The sequence below is a fragment of the Salvelinus fontinalis genome, chromosome 24 (genome assembly GCF_029448725.1).
Source record: "Salvelinus fontinalis isolate EN_2023a chromosome 24, ASM2944872v1, whole genome shotgun sequence".
NCBI lineage: Eukaryota > Metazoa > Chordata > Actinopteri > Salmoniformes > Salmonidae > Salvelinus > Salvelinus fontinalis.
Genome location: NC_074688.1, coordinates 6,617,595 through 6,642,277, shown reverse-complemented (window position 1 = coordinate 6,642,277; position 24,683 = coordinate 6,617,595). Strand labels below are relative to the sequence as shown.

Below are 24,683 nucleotides of genomic sequence, written 5' to 3'. Positions count from 1 at the left end.
TGATCCTTATGTATTCTTCGGGGTGGAAGTTCACCCATACAAAGTAACATCCAATGGGGTTGGATAACTTTATCTCTTTATTGGCAGAACATTTTATCATAATTACTTTGCTAAAAATTCTAAACAGTCCACATACTCTAACAGTTACTCTTGATCTGTGTATTAATGTTTAATGATAGGTGAACATCCTCCTTTTAAACACAAAGTTGAAAGTACAGCACTCCGTGTCAACAAGCTGCTTGCGGTCCAATCATATTAGTCAGTGAGTTCACAGCAATATTTACATGACCTCAATCACACAGAGCAAGATTAGCAGGGGTCAAAGTTTCATTCATAATCTGTCCCTGTTTTACATTTTCTCCTCTACTACTGAACTACTACTGGCCACTCACTGCGACAAGCTGGCCCAACTATACCTATCTCTCTGACCAAGACCTTTCTGAGTATGACATTTGGGAAATGCTCTGAACTGCTTCATACTCTTCTATTCATTGAAAGCCACAACAGCCTTGGAAAACCATTGGAAAACAACACGACAAAGTAGTCTAAGGAGAGAAGAACTGCCCTGTTTTCTACTTGGTTTCCCCCCTTTTTCTCTCTCTATCCCATCTCAACTCTCTCTCTATGCAGCTGAAATATTTCTGGGTCCCAGGGGCATGCACATTCCTCCCCCTCACAGTTGTGCAATCCCTGACAATCAACCGCCCTCCCCCCTTCGGCCTCCCTGGCCCAACGCACGGCACAGAGGAGCTGTCCAAACTGTCTGGACAATGTTCTGCAGTGGATCGACTACCCACCAGACCAGTTAACAAACTCATGGGCCCTGACTTTGCAGAAAACAGCCAAAGTGATGTAACACAAATGGCTGACCCTCCATTTTGTCACTTCTTGGTGTGGGGTTGGGAAGAAAAGACTATTCCCTGCCTTCGGTGTGAAAGTCACAGGCTCTGAAAGACAACATGTGTTATGTTGTTTTGTGCCCCAATCTTCCTGTATAATAGACAATGTTACACCCTGCAAATAGGCCTTGTGGTTGGAGGCATGATTTCAGAGAGTTTGTAATGTATGTTTCATTTGGACTATGGAAAACTGTAAAAGTAGCATGGTTTCTTCCCTCGGGTTTAATAGGGTCAACAGAAATCAATGAGACATATTGATTATATATCTGGCTCTTTTTTCCTTTTCATAGCCAAGCACAGTGGTTGCCTATAATATTTTATTTTATAAGATATTTTTATTATCTTTATTGAACAAGGCCAGTCAGTTAAGAACAAATTGTTATTTACAATGACGGCCTACACTATAACGCAATTTTCCATTTTATTTTAGATAATTTAATTCCTCCTAGCTTACGACAACTCACAAAAACCATAGCACTTAGCTTGAAGTGATACTTTAGCAACATACTTGAAGTGATGTCAACAAAATGTAATGTGCCATAAGATACAATAATAAGTCAAAGTGCCTGCAAATGATTAATACTGCAAAATTTGCACTTTCCCTTTCTGACTTTTTTTTGTTGCTTGATTGGTCAAACCTAAACCACACGAATCCGCAGCTGACACAAGAAGGCAGAGAGTGGTGCATGCTGGTTCTAGTAGGGAAATACAATTTTCTTAACTTTTTATCGAACGATTTTCCGGGTCTGATAAAACTACATTTCCCACAATGCCCTGCACATTTCCTGTACATCCTGCTCGTGAAGATAGCGGGCAATCGGTCGTCAAAAACAATCCTATCATTTTGAGAATTTATGTAAAATCAAATATATAATCACCAGGCTACGGGAATTGATATTGTTTAAAACAACCGACTCAAAGAAAAGACAATGGTATGTTTGCAATTGGGTACATTTTGTGGCCAATTGCTTTGCTCTAACGTTAGCTAGCTAGCTAATGTCGTTCGCCAGTCTCATGTGAAATGTATGAGACGCCTAGAAATAATAGCCAGCTAGATAGCGTTATATATTCGAATTAAACAAACCTATCGATTTAAATTAATCAATTAGCCAGATCCGGCTCCCGACTTTGTTTTACGAAGCAACTGCCTGGCTTGCATGTATGTCAGCAGTAACGTTAGACTAGTTAGCCACCTAGCTAGTTAACGTTAGCTATCTAACATAACTAGCTAGCTATATATATTTACCTGACAGGGCGTGGCTAGCCAGGCTAGCTAACGTTAGCTAGTAATCTAGGTGTTGTAAAGGAATGCACATCTGTCTGCACACTCTTAACCAATCAGCCATGCTCAGAAATGCACTGTTGGGCTTTGTTATAGTATGAGGTGAAACTGATGATGCATAGGAGTGATGATAACGTCCAGTGAACCCATAGTTAGATCTGAGAAGGCATATCCAAGACAAGGCTAGCGAGGGTTCAAGGTTTCAGAATGTTCAAATGGAAATGAGGTGTGTGGAACTCCTATGACTCTCTGACAAGAGAAACGGCGAAATCAAGTTCTATAACTACATTACATCAAGGCCTAGGCTAGCTTGGCTAACGTTATATGCCCGAGTAGATAATATTGGGATGTAACTAGCCACGTTACTATAGCAGGGATGTAACAAGCTACGTTACTATATCAGTGCTCTCTAACCCTGTTCCTAGAGAGTCAGTCAACCCTAATCTAACACACCTGATTCTAATAATTAGCTTGTTGATAAACTGAACCAGGTTAGTTACAACTGGGGTTGGAGTGTGAACTTACAGGAGGGTAGTTCTCCAGGAAAAGGGTTGGAGACCCCCTGTACTAGACTGCAGAACATTTCTCACCCTACATTTTCTCTCCTCCCCTGCTTCTGTCATACAGATCCGCTTCATCCTGATTCAGAACCGAGCAGGGAAGACCCGACTGGCCAAGTGGTACATGCAGTTTGATGACGACGAGAAACAGAAGCTGATTGAGGAGGTGCACGCTGTGGTGACTGTCCGTGATGCCAAGCACACCAACTTTGTGGAGGTAAGGCAGAAGGATTTGCATGATGCCACGTCTGTGCATTGGTGTGTGCCCTAATGTAGGCTATTCGTTTCTGGCAAATGTATTCGTTGTCACTATAGCAACCAGGGACTATAACTCAAGGTCTGGGGCTGCATTTGGCAAATCAAATCAAATGTATTTATATAGCCCTTCTTACATCAGCTGATATCTCAAAGTGCTGTACAGAAACCCAGCCTAAAACCCCAAACAGCAAGCAATGCAGGTGTAGAAGCACGGTGGCTAGGAAACACTTCCTAGGAAGAAACCTAGAGAGGAACCAGGCTATGAGGGGTGGCCAGTCCTCTTCTGGCTGTGCCGGGTGGAGATTATAACAGTACATGGCCAAGATGTTCAAATGTTCATAAATGACCAGCATGGTCAAATAATAATAATCACAGTAGTTGTCGAGGGTGCAGCAAGTCAGCACCTCAGGAGTAAATGTCAGTTGGCTTTTCATAGCCGATCATTAAGGGCAAACAGTTTACTTGGCTTTACAGTGACGTAGGCCTAAATTGTAGTATACATTGTGACACTGAAGAGACGGTGGATAAAAGGCTATTTTCTACTGATATGCTGTAGCACTAATTGGTTAACCAAGTTTAATTTAATATTTAATTGTAAATGGAAAAGTACTGCTTGAAGTCAATTTCAATTCTACTGTAATTATTCTTAGATGAAAAATCAAAACCACATACTGAGATGCTTTTCTGTCTTGTCCCCAGTTCAGGAACTTCAAGATCATCTATAGGCGCTATGCAGGTCTGTACTTCTGTATATGTGTGGATGTGACAGACAACAACCTGGCATACCTGGAGGGCATTCACAACTTTGTGGAGGTATATGACACTAACACATCAACTCACACGTAGACTGTTTTATTATGATGACATACAATGTGGGAGCTGTTTTAGGTCAATGACTCTTTGGCTGGTTATGTGAAGGAATGTGGGCTATTAAAATGTCCACCTTAATAGCTGAGTGATTAGGCATATTTTATTAGTAAACTGTCGTAACGATGTGCTCCTACAGCTCTTTGGAATACAGAGTACCACAGCATGAGTCATAATACCCAGAAAATGTAGCCGTCAGACAGAAATAGTTCCAATTGTTTATCCACCATTCATTTCTCATAGGAGATTTTGGAAACACTTAAAAATACGGGCTGTGTTTCGTGCAGGCTTACCCTGGCGTGACGTTTTGATAACTGTAAATCTCTCTCTAGGACAATGTGACTTATCAATATATTCAACTATAAAGAAAAAAATAACGCTAATGTGGCTATCATAAAGAACTACAAATGCCATGACGATCAGGACGAGATTGCCGAATTGAGGCAAATCTCTGGATTAACTATCTAAATTTAGACATGAATAAATTGGCAACATTTCTTTAAATGAACAATTCTGTTAACTGTCTGGTGCAAGTTTTAAATTGACAATACCAGTTAGCAAAGGTGTCAGCTAGAGATGACATGCAGGGATTTGTAGTTTTGCATGATGTCTACTTTGATGCCAATTAGCACTTTTGAATCTGAGAGTAAATAGAGCTGAATATATTGAAAAGTCACCTTGTCCGAGAGAAATGTACTTCATCAAAATGTCACGCCGGGGTAAGCCTACACGAAACACAGCCCTTAATTTAAGTGTTCCTAAAATCCCCTATGAGAAAAATGGTGGGGAAATTATTGGAACCATTTCCCTGTTTGACCGCGAGGTCTTACGGGTATTATGACACCTCCACTGTGGGGCTCTATTTTCTATTAATTCTTACCCAGTGTAATACGCCCCGTATAGAGTCTGTCGCCTCGCTGCAAAAGTAAGACCAAAACAAAGTGGGGGGGGGGGGGGGGGGGATCTCTGGTGTTCTTTGTTCATATTCCCAAAAAGCATTCCCTGGGTGGCATTCCTCCCGGGTCGAGGGGAAACAGCGGAACAGCTCGCACTGTGCTCCCTGTCCGAGGGACAGGCGGAATGTGGCTGTGACGGAAAACAGCTGAGATTTCCGACACTGTTCAAGAGCACCGTGTCCTGGAATGCTGGACTTCCTCAGGCCCTTAAATGACCAAGGCTTCATCTCAAATGATTCCCTATATAGGCTAGTGCACCACTTCAGACCAGAGCCGTGTACTATGGATTACACTGTATCCTAGCTATGCATTAGACTAAATTGTTAATGTAACAAAACCTGACCTCTTCCTTTTCCCCCCTTTAGGTGTTGAATGAGTATTTCCACAACGTATGCGAGTTGGACCTGGTGTTCAACTTCTACAAGGTAAGAGTAAAAGTGTTGAGTGATTTTGATTTTAAAACCAAACACTCTCAGTGCTAAGAGGAAAGACAGAAAGGAGCGGAAGAAACCCGGGGGAGGTGAAGATACAATTTCAATGTATTTTCTTTCCTTGCAATGGGGAGGTGCCATGGCAACAAGGATGGGACGCATAATTACAACAGTCAATTAGGCTCATCCACACTAGTTTGGCGGCGATTGGTTTTCCTCTACAGGAAATACTAAACAATTAAGACTCTCCTCGGATGACCGCCCTTTAAGCAGTTATCGTGTCAATTATGTAAGCTATTTTTGAATATTCGCCCACTCGCTGAAACTTAAAGAAGCGCAGCCCACGGTGAAAGTTGCTGCGCTCTGCGATTTCTTCTGAGTCAAAGAAAGCAGAAAGCGACATGATGGCAAACATCAGCTCATCTCGACATCAACCCCCTCTCTATTAGATCTAGTGCCACCGCAGCAAGGCCTACGCACAGCTAGAAAGACACATTTACATAATGGGGTAAAGATGAATCTGAAGGATCTATACAGTTCTCCAACGCGTCTGTTTTTAAAGCTGGGTGCGCATACATGCAAGTGGGTACAGGGAGTTTGAACGGTGCAGTAGGCTGACCTCTGACCTGTGTCCTAACCTGCTTCTACCTGTCCTGTGTGTTCTGTCCCAGGTGTACACGGTGGTGGATGAGATGTTCCTGGCGGGGGAGATCAGAGAGACGAGCCAGACCAAGGTCCTCAAGCAGCTGCTAATGCTCCAGTCCCTCGAGTAGCCAACAGGGCAGCCATCTTGAACAGTCCATCACCCACCCACCATCAATGTCACTCTGGAATGGACCCCTCTCCTTTGCCAGCCTCCACCCCTTACAGAAACCAGGGGCTTATTCACGAAGCTGCAAAGTCACAGAAGGTTCAGATAGAAATGCATGGTGTAGAACAGACATGTTCTGTCATGCAGAATTGGGAATCTAGTCAGCTCTACACATTACATTTCTATTTGCAACAATGAGAGTTTCTCCTGATTATGCCCCATAAAGACTGTGTATTTTGGTGATGTGTGGCAGATATGGCCCTTAACATTTCATTTCTTAACCGCCAGTTCAAGTAAAATCATCTGGATGAGTACATTTGCAGCACAGCATTACAGCTGGACGCACCACTGAAAATAAATGTTCTCTCTATGCCCTGTCTCAAGCTGGAGGCTGCACTTATGGCAGACTAGGGTTGCCAGTTATTCACCTGTGTATCCCGCCTATACTAGTGGAGAGAGGATAACAAAGATGCACTGTTCTGGCAACCCCAGAGCGGCAATAAAGTAGCTAACGAGCACAAGAAAACCCTTGTAAACTGCCTGTGATATCCCTGTCTACTTTGCACCATACTTCTGCCTGGGAGAATCACAGTTTGAGGTGCAGAGTGACTAAACCACCACTACGAATGCCCATTGACCTCTGGTGGTGGTTCACATTTCAATGGAGTGCACTTACTAATAGTGCTGTTGAGAGGTCTGGTAATGGCAACCTGTAAAGGGTCCCATCTACTGTGAGATTCTCTGGTCTTAAATAACTTAATATCATGTCAGGTTGTATATCAGACAATGCGTCTCCACTCCACATATGGTGCTCGTTAGTCACACCCAGATGTGTTCAAATTTAAATACACACTACTACTTTAAGTTAAAGGAAACTCAACAAGAAAAAGTTACTGGTAAGAAATCTAGCTAATGGAAATGTAAAGCAGTACTGTGAAGTTTGTTTTGTATAGTGTGAAACCATTGTCGTCCATTCCAGGTCTTTCCCCAGCTTCTGCCTGTCTCGTCACTGGGTGTTTAATACAACGATCCGAATTGGGGGAAATCCCATTAATATTCACTGGTCACCTCATTCATACTACAAACAGTGGGTTTCTAACATCAACCAGAGGCCAAACAACATGTCCAACATTCCAGAGGCACTTATCTAGGTCTGTGACACCACCTCGTACCACTTCTCATTGTAACCATGTCCAGTCTTGCACCTCCCAACATATCACACGTTGCTATTATGGTCTTAAATGTTTTTTTTGGGGGCTATAGTGAGAGATGTACTGCTTCTCCTCTGTCATGGAAGATGTGAGTTTAGGTGTTACTGTCTCCTGTTAGTAAATGATCGTCATTTTATTCCAGTCAGTGTATATACAAAAAAAAAATCTAAGTACTAAATAAAGTGTTACAAATATCTTGTGCTTTTTATTCTGTAGATGTGATGTACATTGGAAACACATTTGTTTTTGTAATGATATCGCCATCTAGTGGTATTAATCCAGCATAGCCTTCACGTTCTGGAATCTGCCCTCTGAGGTCATTCTAGCAGCCTCCCAGTGATCGATAAAATCAATCAATATATCCACTTCAGATACATTAACCCACTCTGCATGTTACTCCACTGACCCACAAACAGAAATTCAGACAATTAGACACTCAAAGCTTTTACCATGTAGACTAGCATATGAAGTCTTCCCTGATACACTAACTGTACCCTACTGTCTCCATGTGGTCTGTGGCTTCCATGGCTGATAGGCAACCAGGTTGAAACAATGAAACGCGTGTGCACATATTTCAAAAGACATGATCCTCAAATCAAATTCACATTTAAAAAGCCAAGTTGATTTAGAATAGACCTTTAAAATGAACAAGCAACCCTTCCCTGCCCACAAAACAATCCAATAGACAAAAAAAATATTATTTACAGCATAGATTATTTAGATGTACAGTAGTTCTTAAAATGATTCCATCACATTGGTTACTAAGCAACAACTGAGTGTCTGCTCCGTTCCGAGTTGAGATATGACAAGAGACTGAAGGCCCATGGGATGAAGTTCTTACGATGCAGCCAATAGAATACTCGGCTTACACAATGCATTATTGAGACCAGGGTTCAATGGTATTAGGGTCGAGCAGCATGGAGTGCAACACTACTGTTGTGAGACACGACTGACTGATTTGCGGTCAGTCTGTGGTGTGCTCAGGAAGTCACAGTAATCTCCCAAGTGTTACATCGTCCCTACAACGGCAGCAGACAAATGGGTCAACATAAAATTGTGGAGGGAATCATTTTACTACAACCCTGGAGAGGGATAATAGAACAGCTGGCTGGCCGGTCAGTCAACACTTGGAGAGAATGGACAAAACCTCAGTTGTTCTTCAGTAAGGAATGACTAACTCCAATTGCTCTTTTTATTACAGTATATTTTTCAATTAATACAAATCGTACAATTCTATGGATACAGTATATAAACAATCTCAATAAAAAGTGCACTTGCAAAAAAGAAACAAAAATAACAAAGCAGACTTTTTTTTTAAACAGAAAATGGGACCATTCTTTCTCAGGATGATGTCACAGTGGCATTTTGATAGCCATCTTCTCTACGCTGGTTCAGCGTAACAACCTGCTCTTAGGAGTATAAACAGTAGCATTGCTTAAGAATTAGGTAAGGGTACACGGGGCCTGAAATTCTAAATGTTCCATAACATGATTCTATACGACAGCCAGAAAATGATAGGTGGACGAGGCAAGAATTCACGTGTAAGACATGTCAAAACAAAAAGTGCAGTTGAATCTTAGACAGCAGCCTGGCCCTGTAACCTGAATATTTCCCACTAGTGACACAAACCAGTCTAGCTTCCGGTGACCGGTCTTTACATGTGAACTCAAGAGCAGCAGAGAAATGAAGAGGGCCAAGATGGGGGTACAATTCTCAAAAGATAACCTCCCCAGGGGCGCGATAGAGCCGGAGAACGAGACAAGAGCGTAGCCTTTTACGTCGCAAAGGCTAGCAGTAACATTAGATATGCAGCTGATAACGGGGGAATAACAAGTGGTCATTGGGGTCCTTTGGAAAACCATAAGAAAAGACTGAACTGAAACCTCACCCTTGTGCTTTGGACACGACCCGCAGGCCTTTCTGATCGCCTCATGGAGTGAATCGATTTCCCTTTGGGAGGTGCTAGTAATGACAGTTCAGAAACATGTGGACTGGGGTGGGGGTTGAGGGGACAGTATACATCCACAATGTCAAGAAAATGTTCCTCTAAGGCCAGTACTCCACTTGATAAATTGCATGAATTGAAAACAAACCTTGGACAAGTTGTCCATTAGATTAGAATCAATACCATTTATACCCAAGGTCGAGTTACACGTGGTAACATTTAGACCGGTGGAATCAGTTACAAGTGTACATCTGAAGCCAGGAGAACAATCAAGGGAAAAGGTCGGACTAACTGAGGAAGCATTCACAACTGACCCAATGTCTGCTCATGCAACATTGGGTGTTGCGGGTAAATGGCTCTTTTCGGGGTTGCAGAGCAGTCAAGCTTGGGTTGGGGAGACTTAGGTTTGCCTGGTTATCAGAAGGTGAACAAGCAGGCTTGATAAGAAGTACAGTCCAAACAAAAGTTAAAAATCAGCTCATAAAAACATACGAATGGGGAGTGCTCCTGCTGTGATGGGTAAAACATAAGAACTTCAATCATCAAGCAACCTGATAGACTGCACTAACAGGCTGCGTATGAATGAGGAAGTTTGTTTTGCATTTCATCCTTCCTGGACTTTGTTACAGGTGGTGTGTGTACTGTGTGTGTGTGTGCAAGCATGTGTTGATAAAAACCACAAAAGGGAGGGTAAAAACAGGAAATCCCCTACACATAACCCCTGACAGTCATCCCAGATATGGACTCTTCTTCTTATGTTCCCAGCACAGTTCACACCACAGGGTTTCCCAGCCTAGGACCCAGGAGCCTGGGTAACCTCCCTTGGCAGGAAGTATAGTCTCTTACCAATGGTCAGGAGTTGCAGGTCATCTCCATGGCAACTGTTCAAGGTATGCTGTACGTGTGTAAGTGGTTTCAGAAGGGATAAGGGGAAGAGTCCTGCACATCCCAAAACACCTAGTGCTGAGAGGGAGAGAAATGTTAATATATTTTGATCAATTATTCTCTAAAGCCACATTTAATCGAAGCATGGCAGTCTACTGACCTTTAGGGCACGTCCTGTGCGTGTGGGAGTGGGGCTGAAGAGTGAGGGTGGGGTCCGGCCCCTAGCAGTTACACTGCTGCTTGGTCTGTGCGGGGGTACCTCTGGGCTGTCTCAGCTGCCTCAGAGAAGAATCTCCATACTGGATACCTGAACCCATCCGTTCTGGGTCCAACTCACCTGACAGAGGCAAGGCGCATTTTTGATTTTTTTGAACCTTTATTTAACCTGGCAAGTCAGTTAAGAACAAATTCTTATTTACAACGGCGCCCCCAATCACGGCCAGATGTGATACAGCCTGGATGTGAACACACATAAAGTGACGTCGGGAAGTATTCAGACCCCTTGACTTTTTCCATATTTTGTTTATGTTACGGCCTTATTCTAAAATGGATTATATAAGCGAAAACAAGTTCAGACATTTTTGCACGTTAAACAAAAAAACAAAAAAAATACTTTATTTACATAACAATTCAGACCCTTTGCTATGAGACTCGAAATTGAGCTCAGGTGCATCCTGTTTCCATTGATCATCTTTGAGATGTTTCTACAACTTGATTGGAGTCCACATGTGGTAAATTCAATTGATTGGACATGATTTGGAAAGGCACACACCTGTCTAAACCAAGCCATTGGTTTACGGACAACGAAGGAATTGTCCGTAGAGCTCCAAGACAGGATTGTGTCGAAGCACAGATCTGGGGAAGGCTACCAAAACATTGAAAGTCCCCAAAGCATTGAAGGTCCCCAAGAACATAGCGGCCTCCATCATTCTGAAATGAAAGAAGTTTGGAACCACCAAGACTAGAGCTGGCCACCCGGCCAAAGTCAGCAATCGGGGGAGAAGGGCCTTGGTCAGGGAGGTGACCAAGAACCCGATGGGCACTCTGACATGGCTCCAGAGTTCCTCTGTGGAGACGGGAGAACCTTCCAGAAGGACAACCATTTCTGCAGCACGCCACCAATCAGGCCTTTATGGTAGAGTGGCCAGACGGAAGCCACTCTTCAGTAAAAGGCACATTACCGCTTGGAGTTTGCCAAAAGGCACCTAAAGGACTCTCTGGTCTGATGAAACCAAGATTGAACTCTTTGGCCTGAATGCCAAGCGGAGGAAACCTGGCACCATCCACCTGCGGTGAAGCATGGTGCATCATGCTGTGGGGATGTTTTTCAGCGTCAGGGACTGGGAGACTAGTCAGGATCGTACAGAGATCCTTGATGAAAACCTGCTCCAGACCTCAGACTGGGGGCGAAGGTTCACCTTCCAACAGGACAACGTCCCTAAGCACACAGCCAAGACAACACAGGAGTGGCTTCAGGACAAGTCTCTGAATGAGTGGCCCAGCCAGAGTATCTCTGGAGAGACCTAAACATAGCTGTGCAGTGACACTCCCCATCCAACCTGACAGAGCTTGAGAGGATCTGCAGAGAAGAATGGGAGAAACTCCCCAAACACAGGTGTGCCAAGCTTATAGCGCCATGCCAAAGAAGACTCGAGGCAGTAATCGCTGCCAAAGGTGTTTCGGCAAAGTAGAGTAAAGGGTCTCAATACTTTTGTAAATGTGATTTCAGTTAAAAATGTTTTTTATTAAATTTGCAAAAAAATTAAATAATGTTTTTGCTTTGTCATTATGGGGTATTGTGAAGGAAAAAACTATTTAATCCATTTTAGAAGAAGGCTGTAATGTAACAAAACGTGGAAAAAGTCAAGGTCTGAATAGTTTCTGAATGCACTGTATGTATAGGGGTAAGTAAGGTGACTAAGCAACAGGACATAAGATAAACAGAGTAGCAGCAGCTTGAATGTGAGTGGGTGTGTGAAGAGTCACTATAAACGTATGTGCATATTATGTGTTTGAGTGTGTAGGGCCCTGCGAGTGTGCATAGAGAAAATATAAATATAGATCAATAAAAGATACAAGGGTAACTCAGATGGTCTTAGCTTAGCGATTTATCCGTCTTATTGCTTGGGGATAGAAGCTGTTCAAGAACCTGTTGGTGCCAGACTTGATGCACCGCTTGCCGTGCGGAATCAGAGAGAATAGTGTATGGCTTGGGTGGTTGGAGTCTTTAACGATTTTCAGGGCCTTCTTTCCACACCACCTGATATAGAGGTCCTGGTTGGCAGGGAGCTCGGCCCCAGTGATGTACTGGGTTGTCCACACCACCCTCTGTCGCACCATGCGATCGAGAGCGGTGCTATTGCCATACCAAGCAGGGATGCAGCCAGTCAAGATGCTCTCAATTGTGCAGCTGTAGAACTTTTGAAGATTTGGAGGGCCCACATGCTAAACTTTTTCAACCTCCTAAAGGGGGGAAGAGGCACTGCCTTCACGACTATGCGAGTGTGTTTGGACCATTTTAAGTCTTTAGGTGATTTGGACAGAGGAACTTGAAGCTCTCAACCTGCTCCACTGCAGCCCCGTCGATGTGGATGGGGGCGGTATTACGGACATTGAGGGAGAATTTGTTGCTCTGGCACCACACTGCCAGGTCACTGACATCCTCCCTGTAGGCTGACTCATTGTCACCGGTGATCAGGCCAAAAAGTGTCTTCAGCAAACTTGATGGTGGTGTTGGAGTCGTGTGTGGCCAGTCGTGGGTGAACAGGAAGTACATGAGGGGACTAAGCACACACCCGTGGGGCCCCTGTGTTGAGGGTCAGCGTGGCAGAGGTGATGTTGCCTACCATCACCACCTGGGGTCGGCCCGTCAGGAATTGCACGATTCAGTTGCAGAGGGAGGTGTTCAGACCCCCGAGTCCTAAGTTGGGTGACGAGCATGGAGGTGACCATAGTGTTGAAAGCTGATCTGTAGCCAATGAACATCATTCTCGCATAGGTTTTCCTCTTATCTAGGTGGGCGAGGGCAGTGTGGAGAGCAATTGAGGATGTATCATCTGTGAATCTGTTGGGGCGGTATGGAAATTGGAGGGGGTTTAGGCTAGGGTGTCTGGGATGGCGGAGTTAATGTATGCCATAATCAGCCTTCCAAAGAACTTGATGATTACTGAAGTGAGTGCTACTAGGAGGGAGTCATTGTGGCATGAAGCCTTAGAGTTCTTAGAAACAGGGATGATGGTGGTCACCTTAAAACATGTGGGGATTACAGACTGGGACATCATCTTCATGCTGAAATGCCTCAAGTTTCAGCACGATAATGCTGAGGCCCCATGTATCTGTACACAATTCCTGGTAGCTGAAAATGTCCCAGTTCTTCCATGGCCTGCATACTCACCAGACATGTCACCCATTGAGCATGTTTGTGATCCTCTGGATCAACAGCGTGTTCCAGTTCCCGCCAATATCCAGCAACTTCGCACATCCATTGAAGAGGAGTGGGACAACATTCCGCAGGCCACAATCAACAGCCTGATCAACTCTATGTGAAGGAGATGTCGCGCTGCATGAGGCAAACGGTGGTGACACCAGATAATGACTGGTTTTCTGATCCACACCCCAATTATTTGTATTTTTTTTAAGGTATCTGTGACCAACAGATTCCTATCTGTATTCCCAGTCAAGTGAAATCCATAGATTAGGGCCTAATGAACTTATTTCAATTGACTGATGTCCTTATATGAACTGTAGCTCAGTAAAAAAAATGAAATGGTTTAGATTTTTCTTCAGTGTACATTAAATCAAGAAAGACCAAGACACACACATATAGCTAGGCGTAAACAACATGAGACATCCCAAAACCAACTTGTTTGATAGTAAGATTGAAAATCAAACGGATACACCTTTTTAGCACACACACACACACACACACACACACACACACACACACACACACACACACACACACACACACACACACACACACACACACACACACACACACACACACACACACACACACACACACACACACACACACACACAAAATAAGTAAACTGTTTACCTGACTCTATCTTGTTGAGGATGGTACGGGCCGTTTTGAGGAAGGCCTCCTCCACATTCTCCCCTGTCAGAGCGCTGGTCTCCAGGAACATCAGTTCTGTAACAGTCAGTCAGTCAACTCAATACTCTAATCTCAATTAAACTAATACAGGTTTAAAAAAAACGAGTGTAAATTACAACTATCTGAGATTAGAGTTGACTAAAAAGGGGAGAAAGGAAAAAAGGGGAGCGATGGAGTGCGGAAAGGGTGAGAGACAGTTGTGAAATGAGAGCCAGGGAAACGGCCTGAGTAGAGGAGAGAAGGGTGAGAGATGGACAGACAAGACAGTTACCGTTCTCCTGTGCGAAGCGGGACGCCTCGAGGAAGGTGACCTCACGGTCCGCGTCCAGGTCCTTCTTATTGCCGCACAGGATGATGACGATGTTGGGGCTGGCCAGCGTCCGTGCGTCTGTCAGCCAGTTGGTCAGGGCGTTGTACGTCTCCCGGCTAGAGGAAAGACACAGGAGGGGAGAACTGATTCAAATCACGTCTCCTTAGGAAAGGCATGTTCAATAGGGAATGGGACGTTACTTTTGAAAAAGCAGAGTTGTGAACTGTGTGCTCATGACAGGATCAGAGGTCAAATAGAAGAAGTACTTGGATGAGGGGTGGGAGATGATAGGTTGAGAATTTTAACCGTTTTTCAACCTCTCTGGGAGCAAATGTTCTTTTTGCTCCAAATGAGAAGAGAAATATGAAACGTCATCCCTCCCTTTTCTCCCTCAAGGACAGATGGAGTCCGATACCACGTCACATCTTCTATTTTTTTTGTGTGCAAAGTCCCCGATCACCATGGTGACAGCATGCTGGTGTCCATGGCAACGTGAGAACAATGAGCAGAAGGGTGTCGACTAACGTCCCACAGCGAGGCGGCTTAACCATGACGTCAGCATAGGAGGTAAGCGATGACGACCCCTCTGCCTCGGTGTATCTCTCTCACACCACACGCTTCCATCTCTCCCTCTCCCCATATTCTCTCCCTCCCTGCTCTCTTCTCTCTCGCTCGGTTGACACTCTGTCTAATGGAGTTTTGCTTTCCGGGCTGCCTGTCTGCAGACACCACTTTATTACAGGCCCTGCCATTCTGCATCACACACTTTATTACAGGCCCTGCCATTCTGCATCACACACTTTATTACAGGCCCTGTCATTCCGCATCACACACTTTATTAAAGCTCACCTGACAGTACACCATTCACTCCATCTTGATTATAAGACAAGCAGTGCCATGGCAACTCTGGGCTTATTAAATAAAAACTCTTGGCTTGGTGCTGCCATACAAAATGTCTCCATCTCTGACTCAGAGTGTCTTAGTGCTCCTGACAGACTCTCCATAGGCCTGTTGAAATTCAACATCTCTAGTCGGTCTCTCCGTGCTCTATGCTAACTCCCATGCCTGTGTGTGTGTGTGTGTGTGTGTGTGTGTACAAGTGACCAGTAAAATCGGTGCGCGTTCGTCATGGGTCGATCATTGGTTCACCTACCTTGTGATGTCATAGACGAGCAGCGCCCCTGCCGCCCCGCGGTAGTAGCTGCGAGTCACAGACCTGGGGGAGGGCAGACAGAAAGCACTGTTAACCAATCACAGAACCAGAATACAATCTGTAAACCAATGAGAGCACGGGTCAGCGGTAACGGCACTCAGGGTAACCAATGGGAGATCTTCACCTGAAGCGCTCCTGTCCGGCTGTGTCCCAGATCTGTAGTTTAACCGTCTTACCCCCGACGTTGACCACCCTGGACCCAAACTCGACCCCGATGGTGTGGTTGGAGTCCTGCTTGACTGCACAGGCAGAGACAAAAAAAGCCACAATCATCACTGCACTGTTTGTTTATGTCTCATCCTTTATTAAAATGTCTGTTTTTACAGATGGCTGGCTTGTGAAAGACAACCTTGACTAAAGAGTAGGTGTGTGACTGCCTAGTTACTAGGCCTAAATTGCCAAGACTTCACAGAAACATTTCCTGGTTAATTCCCAGAGCTGATCTAGATTGTGCGCTGTGCTTGTTTAAAAAGACCAGAACAGTTCGCTTCAGAAGCCTCTTCAGAAGCCTCATCAGCATATCAGAGGATTAAGGAGATACTGCCTCTCCCAGGTCCAGAGATTAACCCAGTCAAAGAAAGCCCTTCTCTCACGCTACTGACAGGACTGGGAGTTCGAGGTCTTTATCTCATCTACACATCAGTGTGCGTGGACATCCGCTACATGAGCGCGTGTGTGTCAGTGTGCAGAGATGCATGTAACATTTCTATATTATTGTACATAAACAATGCATGTGGGTGTTTTTTTTAATAGAGGGCGACCAGCATCGGCACTACTTACACTTGGTCTCAATGAACTGGTGCAGGAGGCAAGATTTCCCTGCCCCAGCACTGCCAATGACCAGGAACTTAAACAGGAAGTCTGAAATGAGAGAGAGCGGGGACAGAAATCAATACAACGCCAGCGGCTCAAACGGTTGAACTTGAAACCATTCCTTAAGTCGTCCTGTGATCGTGAGCTGCTCGCCGCCACCGAGTTGCCAACAGTCCCAAATTAGCTGGCTAATCACTACCTTGCGTGAGTGTGATGGCACGTTAACATTGATGCTAATTTGCAAAGCGACTTGTTAAAAGGATGGAGGTAAAAGAGACTTCTAAAATGAACAATGAGATGTGTTGTCAACCAGAGAGGTGTAATCCCATAGGTCATCACTCCTCGCTATGAGAGAGATTGAGTTGTATCATCCGGGTCGGTCTCCTCAGGCTTTGGAACTAATCCTGATTTCCCCCAATGAAAAGCCAAGCTTTTCTGTATGGTGTGGCTTGTCTCAGAGTGTACGCTGAGTGACAGTGATAGCATCCAGGAGCCCTGCCAAAACAGTCTCCCAGCCTCTGACCTCATACCGCCCTCACCAATCTGACCAAAGGGCTCGATGACTCAATGTTGCAGTGCAACCCCTGACTAGACAGACGGGCTCCTAGCTAGGTGAGCTCCCTGCAACTAGCCTGAGTGTTGCACTGACATTTAGATGCAGTGTTTCCCCTATATTCAAATCATGGCTTACCACAAAAAAAACATATATATATATATATATATAATTTAAAACACTCTCCCTGACTGTCTATACGGTTGAATGTCGGAAGTTTACATACACCTTAGCCAAATACATTTAATAATTCCTGACATTTAATCCTAGTAAAAATTCCCTGTTTTAGGTCAGTTAGGATCCCCAGAGTTAATTATTTCAGCTTTTATTTATTTGGGTCAAACGTTTCAGGTAGCCTTCCACAAGCTTCCCACAATAAGTTGGGTGAATTTTGGCCCATTCCTCCTGACAGAGCTGGTGTAACTGAGTCAGGTTTGTAGGCCTCCTCCTGCACACACTTTTTCAGTTCTGCCCACTAATTTTCTATAGGACTGAGGTCAGGGCTTTGTGATGGCCACTACAATACCTTGACTTTGTTGTCCGAGCCATTTTGCCACAACTTTGGAAGTATGCTTGGGGTTATTGTCCATTTGGAAGACCCATTTGCGACCAAGCTTTAACTTCCTGACTGATGTCTTGAGATGTTGCTTCAATATAACTACATCATTTTCCTCCCCGTGATGCCATCTATTTTGTGAAGTGCACCAGACCCTCCTGCAGCAAAGCACAAACGATGCATGATGCTGCCACCCCCGTGCTTCACGTTTGGGATGGTGTTCTTTGGCTTGCAAGCGCCCCCTTTTTCCTCCAAACATAACGATGGTCATTATGACCAAACAGTTCTATTTTTGATTCATCAGACCAGAAGACATTTCTCCAAAAAGTATGATCTTTGTCCCCACGTGCAGTTGCAAACCATAGTCTGGCTTTTTTAAGGCAGTTTTGGAGCAGTGGCTTCTTCCTTGCTGAGCGGCCTTTCAGGTTATGTCTATATAGGACTCAATTTACTGTGGATATAGATACTTTTGTACCGGTTTCCTCCAACATCTTCACAAGGTCCTTTGCTGTTGTTCTGGGATTGATTTGCACTTTTCGCACGAAAGTACATTAATCTCTAGTAGACAGAATGATGGTTGCGTGGTCCCATGGTGTTTATACTTGCGTACTATTGTTTGTATAGATGAACGTGGTACCTCCAGGCGTTTGGAAATTGCTCCCAAGGATGAACCAGACTTGTGGAGGTCTACAAAATTTTTTCTGAAGTCTTGGCGGATTTCTCTTGATTTTCCCATGATGTCAAGCAAAGAGGCACTGAGTTTGAAGGTAGGCCTTGAAATACATCCACAGGTACACCTCCAATGGACTCAAATGATGTTAATTAGCCTATCAGAAGCTTCTAAAGCCATGACATCATTTTCTGAAATTTTCCAAGCTGTTTAAAGGCACAGTTAACTCAGTGTATGTAAACTTCTGACCCACTGAAGTTGGGATACAGTGAATTATAAGTGAAATAATCTGTCTGTAAACAATTGTTGGAACAATTACTTGTGTCATGCACAAGGTAAATGTCCTGACTGACTTTCCAAAACTATATAATTTGTGGAGTGGTTGAAAAACGAGTTAATGACTCCAACCTAAGTGTATGTAAACTTCCGACTTCAACTGTAGATTTGTTTTATAAGATCATCTTTGTGAACTAACAACCACTGAAATAAAAACTAGACAACCTAAAATACCTAAAATGCCATGGGGGCCCCCATTGATTTTGTTATCATGTTTGAGTCACTCAGATAGCATAACACAGCATAAACCATGGCAGAAATGTGTAGAACTGTAGAAAATGTGCTTTAAAAACAGCAACATTTCGTCTCTGTTGCCCCCCGCTAACTTCGCCACAACTCCTGAAAAAGATCCTAGGGGAAACGCTGAGCTGGCTACATGGCGGCAAGTGTATAAGAATGGAGGCAGTCTATTCACAAACAGTCTATGTATAGCCGACCGGCCGAATACATCTGCACAACACAGATAGATGGGTTACACTGGGCAGCTGCACAGATCTAGTTGTGTGTTGGACCGGGTCTGGTACTTGACCCATCCTACGCACATGACCGTCTGGGTGAGGCCCTGACGTGTGGGACAGAGAGCGGTCCAAAGACGGCCTTTGTGCCATGACCACAGATAGGCCAGGGGCCATTTGCATGCGTAGGCCAGGGTTCCACCAAGCCATAAAGAGAACAAAGGGGAATTGAAGAGGGAGAGCCTGGCTGTGTGTGGAAAGGGGCAGCAGTAGTATAGAGTGAAGGATGCACAAGTCTCTCTCCCTCTCACATGTGAGTCAACCTGCAGGAGAAACACACAGGCACCTCACTGAGTTTCAAGGCTAGTTGTTACATTTACTAGGAGACTACAGTACCAGTCAAAAGTTTAGACACACCTACTCATTCCAGGGTTTTTATTTTCCAGGGTTTTTAATTCTTCAAAGTAGCCACCCTTTGCCTTGATGACAGCTGTGCAGACTATTGGCATTCTCTCAACCAGCTTCATGATGTAGTTACCTAGAATGCATTTCAATTAAAAGGTGTGCCTTGTTAAAAAGTAAACTTGAGGAATTTCTTTCCTTCTTAATGCATTTGAGCTAACCAGTTGTGTTGTGACAAGGTAGGGTTGGTATACAGAAGATAGCCCTTTTTGGTAAAAGACCAAGTCCATATTATGGTAAGAACAGCTCATATAAGCAAAGAGAAACAACAGTCCATCATTACTTTAAGACGTGAAGGTCAGTCAATGCGGAACATTTCAAGAACTTTGGAATGTTTCTTGAAGTACAGTCCCAAAAACCATCAAGCGCTATGATGAAACTGGCTCTCATGAGGACCGCCACAGGAAAGGAAGACCCAGAGTTACCTGTGTGTCTTTGTGAGACGCAGAGTAGGTGAACGGATTATCTCCGCATGTGTGGTTTCCCCCGTGAAGCATGGTGGAGGAGGTGTGATGGTGGTTTGCTGGTGACACTGTCGGTGATTTTGTTAGAATTTAAGGCATGGCTACCACAGCATTTTGCAGCATTACATCATCCCATCTGGTTTGTGCTTAGTGGAACTAGCATTTGTTTTTCAACAGGACAATGACCCAAGACACACCTACAGGCTGTGTAAGGGCTATTTGACCAAGAAGGAGAGTGATGGAGTGCTGCATCAGATAACCTGGCCTCCACAACAACCCGACCTCAAACCAATTGAGATGGTTTGGGATGAGTTGGACCGCAGAGTGAAGAAAAAGCAGCCAACAAGTGCTCAGCATATGTGGGAACTCCTTCAAGGCTGTTGGAAAAGCATTCCAGGTGAAGCTAGTTGAGAGAATGCCAAGAGTGTGCAAAGCTGTCGTCAAGGCTATTTGAAGAATCTCAAATCTAAAATATATTTTTATTTGTTTAACACTTTTTTGGGGGTTACTACATGATTCCGTATGTGTTATTTCATAGTTTTGATGTCTTCACTATCATTCTACAATCTAAAAAATATTGTAAAAATTAAGAAAAACCCTTGAATGAGTAGGTGTGTCCAAACTTTTGACTGGTACTGCATTTCAATTACGTTTCCAACTCTGTCAGTGCCCGACTCTTCACCTCAACTTTCTGACTGATTTGCAGATTGGATGCTGTTGACCGCTCTGCTGCTAGTAGGCTAATCAGCTAGGCTACAAAGCAGGCCAGTCAAATAGTCAATATTGTAACTCGAGTAAATGACTCGACTCCCACTGATGAAAGGAAAGAGCTGGGGATGAGATTGCTCCTTTGTTCTTCTGTGACATTTAAACACATTAAGTTCTCCTGCAGCCAGCTATTCTCCAACCCATAAAACAACCATGGCCTATTTATACTAGCGTGTGTGGTTTACTCAAGCAACATAACAGTGAGGACACATTAATGGCAAGGTAGGTACCCACTACAGGCCTTATCACACCTTGTTTTCTGTCTCTCAACAGAAACACTTATCAAAGACAACCTGTGTGTGAATGTGACCGATGGAAAAGCCTGTCTGGGCCTTACCCCGCAAGGGAATAGGTGAGTCATTGTATTTACACCATAATAACACCACAAGTATTTTGTTGGGTATAAGCTATAGTAAACAGCAGGCAGGAATAACAGCCTGATCAGTGACCACACACACATCCTCCTGTTCTTCCCCTGCTCTGAATCAGACCCCTGTGTTACCTCTGGAGCCAAGCCATATACTATCTTACTGTGCTGGGCTTCATCAGTGTGTGTGTACACACTAAGTCAGCCATTCCCCTAACCGAGAGACTGTGTGATGCGTTTTGTGTTTAGGTAAAGAATAAAGTACAGTAGGCCCAATCCTTCACCGAGAGCCAACGTGAGTTAGTGAATGCAGCTTCTCCTAGTCTGCTTTGTGTTGTCACGTGTCTCCCCCGTGACTGTTGCGCTACCCTCCTTTCCTTTATCCCTTCAGGTACTTAGAAGGGGAAAAAAGCCCATGAGTAAATCAATGAAGACTATTACAGCTGCGCTCTATGTACCATTAGTGTAGAGCACTCCACCTCTGATGTTGACCTGCTCGTGTAGCATTTCAGAGAGAGAGAGAGAGAGAGAGAGAGAGAGAGAGCAATAGAGAGACTATATAATTATCGAGTGAGGGAGACAGATGGAGAGACACATGTGTGTGGTTGTGTCAAGCAGGGGGTTGAGAAAGCTGCAACAGGAGAGCAGTGAATATCCAAGTTGTGCTGTTACATAAACAAAAACTAATCCGTTGGCCACAGCATAAGAAAATGAATAGGCCTGGCTACAGTAAAACACTTAGCTACCACTAGACAGCATGTCCAACGCATGTTTACAAGGTTCAAATTTATATTTCGGCATAAAGATTCCAAGACAGTGGTCAAAGGAAGATAAAACTTTTTTTTATCTTTTCATTGGTGAGAATAACAAGAGCGGTTTAAGGCACTGCATCGCAGTGTCAGAGGCACCACTACAGATCCGGGTTTGATCCCGGGCTGCGTTGCGCCGCGACCGGGGGACCCATGACGAGACACACAATTGGCCCAGCGTCGTCCGGGTTAGGGGAGGGTTTGGCCAGCTGGGATGTCATTGTCCCATCGCACTCTAGCGATTTCTTGTGGCGGCCACATTGGTGCGGCTGGCATCCGGGTTAAGCGAGCAGGGTGTTATGAAGCAGTGCGGCTTAGCGGGGTTGAGTTGAGGGGACGCATGGCTCTCGACCTTCGCCTCTCCGGAGTCCTAACTACCAATTGGATAACACAAATTTAAAAAAGGGAGTAGAAAGTTCCAAAAATTATAAAATATAATTTAAAGAATAAAATAAAAGTAGAACAACAAGATTGTTTGTTAGTAACACACTAACGTAAATGTTTTGGATTGGCCCCATGGAATTGGACACGTAATGGACCAACAAACACCTAGCTTGTTTTGATTTGAAAATATTGTAATGAAACAGCAGGGAGCAGGTCTCGAACCCTCGACCTTCTAGCCCGAGGTCCGGTGCGCTATCGACTGTGCCGCAAAAGCATGCTCGTCGATGTCCGCGTTTATAAAACCAGGGTCGTTACAATATGTAGGTTACATTGTCATTTAAAAAGTGACATGGGAAGAGTTAACATTCAGGAAATTAGATTAACGTGGAATAGAATTAATAAAATCTCCATTCTAGCAGACAAGTCAAGCAAGCGTACATGCACAGACAAAAAACAAGATGTTTGTTTTGGGATTTCTACAGTTCTTAAAAATAGTAAGGTTTTTAAACCTCTTAAAATGAGTATGTTTACATGCACACTAATCATTTGATATTAAACTGATTATGGCAGTAGGCAGATTATGCAATAGTCATGTAAACACCGATGTAAACACCTGGTTTTCTAAGCAATCTTTCAAATTATTAGGACATATTAACACCTTAAATCAGCGTTCCAGGGGTGTATTTGATCTGAGCAAGTGCTAGCACCAGCCAAGCGAGCCTTCCTCTTTAGCGCGAGTGAAGTGTGTTAGGAACAATTTAGCAGTAGTTTAAAAGTAGTCTTAGAAGTAGTTTTCACATACAAACTGTATATGTTCGAACCGAGAATCAAATATTCTTCCCCCAAAAATTGCCGATTTCAGATGTATCCATGTAAAAAATGGATTCTTGTGGAAATCGTTCTTCTTGCAAAGCATGTAAACTTTTTAATCGAACTAACTATTATATTAATCTGACTCTCCACAATAATCGCATTATTGTGTGCATGTAACTCAAAGACATCTTTGTTAAAGTTCAGAGGAAGTCACATAAACAGTATTACAGTCTTGTTTGAATTGTTTATATGATTTCCAGATATGATCTCATATAGCAAGCTAGTTATGAAGGTGACGAGGACGCTGCTATCTGTACCCTGGGGCTGTTGTGTCATTGCAAATGCATCAGACCAGGGCTCTCCAACCCTGTTCCTGGAGAGCTACCCTCCAGTAGGTTTTCGCTTCAAAACTAACCGGATTGATCAACCAGCTAATTATTAGAACCAAGTGCGCTAGATTAGAGTTGGAGTGAAAACCTACAGGATGGTGGCTCTGAAAGAACAGGGTTTGAGTGAAAACCTACAGGATGGTGGCTCTGAAAGAACAGGGTTTGAGTGAAAACCTACAGGATGGTGGCTCTGAAGGAACTGGGTTGGAGAGCCCGGTCGTTCGCGAAAATACATCACTTGAGAAGTTAGCTAACCCCACCACTTCCAACTTTTCAATTCCAAGAACACATGACTAACTAGATAAATCAAAAGGAGGTCTGTTAAATTAAGCCAAAGGACTGCAAATACAGCTTCTAACTATGACTAAACTTACTGCCGTAAACTAGCCACCTAAGTTAGCTATACCAATTTTTTGTTTGTAATATTTCAATATAAGTTACTTGACTAACTTTGGGACACAACTTCCTCTGGGAGTGAAACCAATACAAAAGACTCGATGTTGTGTACAAAAACTACCTCTTGACAATTTTAGGAAGCACACCCCGCTACTCTCTACCCACTCCTTCTGGCTACGAGACAGTGGTGACATGACAGTGTTGATTTCAAGATACGTAGTGGAAATTACGGTTCTGAATGCATTTGCAAACACAAAAAAAGCATCCTGATCCCAGCAGGTGCAGTCGAAGTTACACACGTAGCTAGTTCCAAGACGGAAGAGAAAGCGAGACACTTCACTCACTGTTATTTTCTGGTTTAATTAACTAAGTAGACCAGCTGCTATTCTATGTCCCACCCGGTTAAATAGACCGGAACTGATCATTTTTGTTCAATGGTAAGCGGCCTGAGTCAACTATCTTCCTTTCTCCACCATCTTCAGCTAGCTAACTAAACGTACCGTATGTTTCAGACATGTCGGCCCCCGCTTTAAAAACGATGGACTCAGATGGCTGTTCTTCGTTGATTTCTTCGTACCGTATGTAAAGGATGTTGTGTTGTTTTCTAATGTAGCAATTACTCCTCCTTTTAGATTTCTGACTTCGCCACACCGTTTCCTTTCCTCCTCCAACAACACAACTTATTCTTCGATGAGGTTTA

General features: G+C 43.9%; 2 protein-coding genes across 2 annotated transcripts; one reads left to right on the top strand and one right to left on the bottom strand.

Moving 5' to 3' along the window:
• Window positions 1–1,664: 1,664 nt before the first annotated feature.
• LOC129821850 (AP-2 complex subunit sigma) lies at window positions 1,665–7,469 on the top strand. Its single transcript, XM_055879544.1, has 5 exons — window positions 1,665–1,831; window positions 2,809–2,958; window positions 3,699–3,812; window positions 5,188–5,247; window positions 5,925–7,469. Exons 1-5 carry the CDS (start codon window positions 1,829–1,831, stop codon window positions 6,024–6,026), a joined length of 429 nt encoding a protein of 142 aa, XP_055735519.1. The 5' UTR covers window positions 1,665–1,828; the 3' UTR covers window positions 6,027–7,469.
• On the bottom strand, window positions 7,454–24,683 carry LOC129821851 (ras-related protein Rab-4B). The gene is made up of 8 exons (XM_055879545.1): window positions 24,484–24,683; window positions 16,529–16,609; window positions 15,873–15,987; window positions 15,689–15,751; window positions 14,497–14,651; window positions 14,166–14,261; window positions 10,266–10,442; window positions 7,454–10,183 (listed from the first exon to the last, which is right to left on the bottom strand). The coding sequence occupies exons 1-7, from the start codon at window positions 24,497–24,499 to the stop codon at window positions 10,327–10,329; spliced, it is 642 nt and encodes a 213-aa protein (XP_055735520.1). The 5' UTR covers window positions 24,500–24,683; the 3' UTR covers window positions 7,454–10,183; window positions 10,266–10,326.